Source organism: Anoplophora glabripennis, unplaced genomic scaffold (assembly GCF_000390285.2).
Source record: "Anoplophora glabripennis isolate ALB-LARVAE unplaced genomic scaffold, Agla_2.0 scaffold3, whole genome shotgun sequence".
In the NCBI taxonomy this organism is placed as follows: Eukaryota; Metazoa; Arthropoda; class Insecta; order Coleoptera; family Cerambycidae; genus Anoplophora; species Anoplophora glabripennis.
The window spans coordinates 68513-75856 of NW_019416486.1; the positions used below are offsets into that span (position 1 = coordinate 68513).

At 32.9% G+C, this 7344-nt stretch overlaps 1 protein-coding gene across 1 annotated transcript in view; it reads right to left on the reverse strand.

Annotated features, from left to right (window-relative positions):
* LOC108916984 overlaps window positions 1–5231 on the reverse strand; it is a 7433-nt gene extending 2202 nt beyond the window's left edge. The window contains exons 1-2 of the mRNA XM_023454695.1: window positions 5045–5231; window positions 2283–2856 (exon numbers count right to left, since the gene is read on the reverse strand). Coding sequence (XP_023310463.1) covers window positions 2283–2856; window positions 5045–5231 — 761 coding nt within the window. The remainder of the gene's footprint in view (window positions 1–2282; window positions 2857–5044) is intronic.
* Window positions 5232–7344: the final 2113 nt, after the last annotated feature.

Sequence of the window (7344 nt, forward strand, 5' to 3'; positions counted from 1 at the left end):
TTAAACCCCATCTGGTCACTGTTCGTCCCTAACCTTAAAAATACTTCAAATCGTTGAAATAATGCGTTTCTACTATGAGTAACAGTCTAACCACCACAATTTATGTTTTCCGGATCGCTGAAACCAATTCTGATATCAATATAACTTCAACTAGTCAGAGTTCGTGCCTAACCTCAAAAAAGTAGGGCACATTGCTAAGATTACACTTTTATACGTTTAGAAATGGCGTGTAACCGACATATCTTTATATTTTTGGGATCACTGAATCGAATTCCTACATCCCTTTGAACCCAACTAGTCACTAGTCGTATCTAACCTCAAAAAATATTCCAAATCACTAAAATGACACTTTTTCTGGTTGAGTTATAAAGTCTGATCACAATATCACTAAAATCGCTTATAATCTATTACAGGTAAAGAAATTAAAGTTGATTATTATATCCGATTTATCTGTTATTTACAAAAGTTACGCCCAAACCGTATCACTTCTCTAACCCTCTCGTGGTAGTTCCAATATGGCGCCTGAAGATACACATAAAAAACACGAAATATTGGATAGCATCACTCAAACGCTACTATTTTTCAAAAAGTCTCTGGTGCGCTGACACTTTGATTAGGGTTTTGATCAAACCATTTTAATTTCTGAGTTCATTGACTGAATCCACATACTGAAACAAATTTCGAAATAGTATTTGCCGAATTGATTAAGGCTTACATAAGAATTAATTCCGTCCTTTCAGTCCTTTCGATATTTTTAAATTCAACAGGTTAAACAATATATGCTTTTTGTGTTTAATCGGGTTGAGGCCGTTATCATGGCTAAGACATAAAGTCTGTAATACCTTTTCTTTAGTATAATATGCAGAACTTCTAAAAAGGATTTGTTCTTTTTATATGGAACATACCTTTCATCATATCACATGCTCGTTTGGAAAAAAACATAAAAATATGGTGGTCGCACTTTATAACTATTATAGCTTTTGAGGTTAGGTACGACTAATGACTAGTTGGGTTCAAACGGATGTAGGAATTCGATTCAGTGACCCCAAAAATATAAAGATATGTTGGTTACACTTCATTCCTAAACGTAGAAAAGTGTAATCTTAGCAATTTGCGCTACTTTTTTGAGGTTAGGCACGAACTCTGACTAGTTGAAGTTATATTGATATCAGAATTGGTTTCAGCGATCCCGAAAACATAAATTGTGGTGGTTAGACTGTGTTACTCATCGTAGAAACGCATTATTTCAACGATTTGAAGTATTTTTAAGGTTAGGGACGAACAGTGACCAGATGGGGTTTAATGAATATTGAATTCGAAATCAGCAACCCCAAAAACGTATAGATATGATGATTCAGTCTACAATGCAGTATTTTTATGTTTCTTATCTATCAATATTGCTCGTTAAACAGAATTTTCCATGATTGCGGACGCCATACTGGAACCGCCATGATGTTTTTTTAAAATCACCAGACGGAATTCGATAGAGTTTTTAAATACGAAGCTTTTGACACGTCGAACGTCAATATTGATGCATTTTTATTCTGGGCAGCCCACTGTGCCCGTTGACGTGAAACACCCGATATGCATAATTTTTTTATAAAAACTTGTCTTCACTATAAAATTTATGTATATGCAGATATGAAGTGACAGAATTAAGTACTCCGTTTCCACAATAGAATATTTTCTACAAAATCAAAAAATTTTAAATATTTAATAGCTAAACTATTTATGATTTACTGCATAATAATAACTTTATACCTGGTTACTTTCAAGGGCAATGAAAACGTCGAACAAAGACCAATAAAATGTTAAACAAATAAGCATCGCATCTTAAGAAACATTTTGCCTCATGTGCGCTTTCATTGCATATAAAATATGCTTTTAACATATTGCCACTCCATTATTCTTTTAAACCACTAATAATATTTGTTTTTATTTAACACCGACCATAAAAATAACAAATCAACACAAATACGTCAATACGTTGTATTGCTCTTGACAGAATCTGAAAATAATGATAATAGCAACGTTAAAATAAATGTTAAAGAAAAAAATTAAAACACATCGTACAAAGTTTAGAGTTCAGATAAGGTTTCAGTATTGTAAGTTTTCTCAAATGAAACTTTGAACTCTTTCTTTTCTGAAAATATAACTTCCTCTAAATGGCAAACCACATACCTTACCTGCTACATGTTTTTAGTGCTAGAGAAACACAGAAACACAATCACAATTTCTTCTCTGATTCTAGTTGTTATTGTATATTTTACAAGATTACCTACCCAAGTAACGACGCGTGATATCTGGCAGCGTGGTTGAACTTCTCCCTGCACCTCTGAGGATCTTCCTCCTTTATAGCTTCTTGAAAAAGAAAATTTACATGCCGAATCCTTATTCTGAAATGTTGAACAGTCTCGAAAACAAACCAAGCGCACATTCCGGCGATCATGTAGAAATGGTGAGCCCCAAATAGTTGCACGACCAAGAAAATTTGCCTCATGGGGAAATAATCGATTTCAAAGGGCATCCACGTGTAGGAAAACAACCCGCATATCTCATCTAAGCCGTATTCTAAGTTTAATTTTTGACATTTGTTCATGTTGAGATACGTGGAAATGATTACTATTCCTGATACCAAAGTTTCAAGGTAGATATAATGGTAGATAGAAAGTCTGTCGTAAAATGTGTTGTCTCTGTCGAAGTCGAGCGGCTTTCCAAACTCCTCGAAGTCCGAAAGGAACAAGAAGAATTCAACCAAAGCTTCAGTTTTGTAGAGAAAACCAATCGAAAAGGCAAAGGTTATTCCCAATGAAAGTGTATATATTAAATCCGTATCCAAGCTCAAGTAGTTATTAGCTGGAAAGATATTAATTAATTATAAGTCTTTTATACGTTTCAAAGTTGTCTCGAAGTAAATAAAATTAAAAAATATGTATGAAGAGCTTTCTTTCTAAGACTAACCAAGTCCAAATTTATATATCGAGATATCAAAAACACTCTGTATATCATTCTAACTAAATCTAACCCAATTGAATAATAATTAATTGTTGACATTTAACAATATTTTTTATCTATCGGGGGTAATTGGCAAAATGGGTCAATTTTTCCCACTGACCAAGCATTTACCCGTTCAATATAATAAAGGACCACGCACCCAATATATGGGATGTTGGTTCCCCGTCGAATTGGTTGCAACCAGTTTTTTTTGATAGTATTTGACCTTCTGATAAAAAATTCTTACGGGCACAACGCCTAAAAAAAACCTCCTAGAAGGTCTGGCAGTCGACGAGAGTTTGGAAGATATGTTATTTCGCACAAGCTGTATCACCATACTTGATTATGGTAAACAAGGGTATTTGGGGGCGCTGATTACAAATCCAAGGTCAGCTAACTTCCATTATGTCAGTTTCAAGGTCATCTCAAGGTCAACTTGTGAAAAAACCATTAGAATAATGTGAAACAGTAGGTACATGGGTTTTTGAGGTCACTGAAGACGAATATCGGGTTCGCTTAAGCCTACAAGGTCACCTAGCGGTCATTTTAAAGTCATCTAAAGGACAAAGTGAGAAAGAACCTTTTATTAAGGGCCCCATATTCTTTAAATAGTGTTTTCCGCAAAGGTTAGTAATTTCAAACATTTAATAACTGAATAATCTAAAGCTTATCAAATAATAGGAATGTTATGTCATGCCACTGAGTATTTTCAAAGACGCCACAGTAAAACGAATAAACAGGTGCAAAAAACGATCAAACCATCAAGGTTTTAGGTACTGAAATCTACGAAAATACTAACTTTTTTAGACATAACTCCACATGTAAATATTCTTATAACATTTACTTGCTTAGTCCTACATATAAAATTGTTTACTTTTATTTATAAGTACGTGAAAATAATTCTTAAAATGTGGGGTTAGGATAACAGAAAACGCATGTTTTACAAACGCTTTTTTTTAGTTATTATTTTATTTGGGTAAATTTAAATGGTAACAATGAATAAACAAAACATCAAGGACTTTATTTCTGTGCTTACTTTTGTTCTACACGTATTACTTTTCAAGATTTCAGTACCTAAAAATGCCAGAAATTTCACCATTTCTCGGCCAGGGATATGGCCACCTTAAGAAGAGCACGTTAAATTGTCATATACTTGAAACGCCTTTCATGCTATTATTGAATCTGACTTTTACAGTGACATTGAACTTTATGACAAGGTCAGTGAAAGCTAGACTCTAACTAGTTAATGAGATTTTTTTTTTATAAGATGAGAAAATGCATTTACGCGTACCCCGTGTTCGGGATGGTGTTTGCACAGAGTTATGTGCGACTCGCCATAGCCATACCTACAAAAACCTCATCTATCACCACCACTGGATGTAGTAGTGCAGGCCGCAGCTGTATTTCCCGGTGCCCACTTAGGATGGAGTGGCCCGGCCAGTTGAGACAAGGCTGGAATCCGGCCAATTAAGGCAAGGCTGATGTCGCTAAATTCAATTCTGAGGTGCGCTTAATCATTGTCAGTTTGGCCTTGAAATGACTTAGAATGACCTCTAAGTGACCTTATAGGCTTAAGCGAACCCGATATTCGTATTCAGTGACCTTAAAAACCCATGTACCTACTGTTTCACATTTTTCTAATGGTAAAATCACAATTTGACCTTGAATCTGACATGATGGAGGTTAGCTGACCTTGGATTTATAATCAGCGCCCCCAAATACCCTTGTTTACCATAATCAAGTATGGTGTTATATGTGCGAAATAACATATCTTTCATATATCCAAACTCTCGTCGACTGCTAGACCTTCTAGGAGGCTTTTTTGGGCTTTGTGCCCGTGAGAACTTTTTATCAGAAGGTCAAATACTATCGAAAAAAATTTATTGCAACCAATTCGACGGGGAACCAAAATCACATATATTGGGTGCGTGGTCCTTTATAATGTTTATCACTTTGCCCAAGCTATCTAGGTCTAGTCACTATCCATAATGTCCAATTAATCGTGTTGCCCACAAATTATAGCAAACACTTTCTTATCCAAAATACTTACCATTCACACTTTTAATTAGGTGTAGAAAACTTCCAATCAATACTACCGAACTAAAACATGCCAAGATTGCAAATTTAACGTAGTGGTACTTTCCAGGGTTCAATTCCTTGTCTTTTTCAGGAAACATTGCGTAGAAGCGAAATATTTTCAGAGTATTTTGCAGACAGACAATCTGTGGCTTGGACATAGTGTCGAGTTTTCAGTTTAGCTATAATTAGGATCCCGGTTATGAAACCAACTGAAAAAATTGTTATAGTAATTTTTCAGCATAGCACCTAGAATCGTTTCTAGTTATGCTTAAATCTAATAGATAAGTAAACATTTAGGAACTGGACAAATTATAAATTGCTTTTTTTTAAGTGCTTGTATTTTCAGTGCCGCCTCAGGTTTCATGGATTTTGAAACCTTCATACCTTATTTGATAAGGTATTTAAAATTAATGTTATTGATGTCAAGAAAATTTGAAAAAAAAGGGAAAAGCAATACTACAAATGACAAATTAACGTAACGATATCCAATATATTACTTTCGGCTCTTTCAGGTACTTTAATTTTGTTTTACCTACCCACCTGCCCCTCTGAAAAATCTGTACCATCACCGGCACTGGTAATAATAAATCCTACAATTTGGTTTTGCTTAGCTGATATTTATCTATTCCAAACTAACAGCTAAAATTAAGCTGGTGTATTAAACAAATGTTTTCAGTCTATATTTAATATTTCCTGACCTGTAATCTAAATCAGAAACAATCATTATTTATCCCTTAGCTTATTACTAGATTTTAGATAATCCATAACAAATGTGTTTTTTCATTTAACGTTCACTATAGTGGGTACATATATCATTGTGTCTCCCTTTTTTATTGTTTATATAGAGAATATATAGTTTCTCTTTCTTTTGAATATATTATAAATATTTTTGGATATAATTCCAATACATTGTTTTGAAAATTAAAATAGAAAAGTTTTTGAAACATTAACCTAGTCTGAAATGTTTTTAGTCATGTACTTATCTATTTCTCATTATGCAATCTTGAAAAATAAGTTTTTTTACACAACCCCTTACTGAAGAAATCCAAACATTAAAAACTTTGTGAAATGTCATAAACAAATCAGATAATTTTCTCATATTTTTAAATAGTAGTAAATGATTAATTCAGATCATTATCAGTAAATCATATTGCCTTTATTAAAACAAGAAAACTCAACTGAAAGTTTTTAGAACAATGCCGTAAATTACCGCAAATTTTATTTAAACAAAAAACAGAAATTCATGCTTCTGTACTTACTATTTACTTCCTGAATCCCAATAAAAAGATATTTTTGAAGCAGTTAGTAAGCAAACTAGGATGATAGAAAGATTGTCATTATTTATATTCCTCAAATTTGATATTCCAATAATTGTTGTGTAGGTATTGATTCAATAATTCACTAATTTATATGTTAAGATTTACATGTGCGTGTATATACACGAGTAAAAATCATTTTCTTCATAGGCGTCGCAATTAAATGCTTCAAATAAGTAAAATAATTAGCAGGTCATATATTATGTCATTTATAGCCGGCACCGTCGTTTGAAAGAGTAGGTATTTTTACAAAAGATTAAAATGCAGAAAAAAGTGCTTTATCTTGAATTGAAAATGCAATTCTTTCTACAAAAACACATCATTCTGTTTTTATTTGTATTTATTATTTATTTTATTTTAAATGAAATTAATTGAAATTTAGTTGAACAATGGTGTTTTGGTAGAGAAAGTAACAAATTTTGCATCTTAATTTATTCTATGAAGATGACAATAGCATTGTCGACTTATTTTCGAGCGCATATAGAAAAAAATGTATTTGTGGTTGTTTTACACAGGTATTTTATCCTAAAAATGTAAAATATTACTTTATTACTTTTCGCTCATTTATACTGATTTTATAGAACACGTAAACCTGTTTGTTTGTACTACCGCCGCCGCTGGTGATAAGAAATGCTACAATTCAAGTTTGCCTAACTGATATTTATCCATTCCCAAGTATCAACTAGAATTATGCCAGCTGTATTAGATAAAATTTTCAGTCTGTAATTACTTTGTGAGCTGTAATTCTGAAATCAAAGCAATAATTATTAACCCCTTGTTCATCCCCTAGTGTTTAGGTTTAGATACATATCCAAATATTTTATTTTTCATGAACACTCCTGGAAATAAAACCGTGTCTATTTGGAAACTATAACTTTCGAAAAATTGCTCTATGCCAATGATTTTTTAGGGGTTAATTTTTATAAATTGTATCGTAACAATTTTTTGTTTAAAA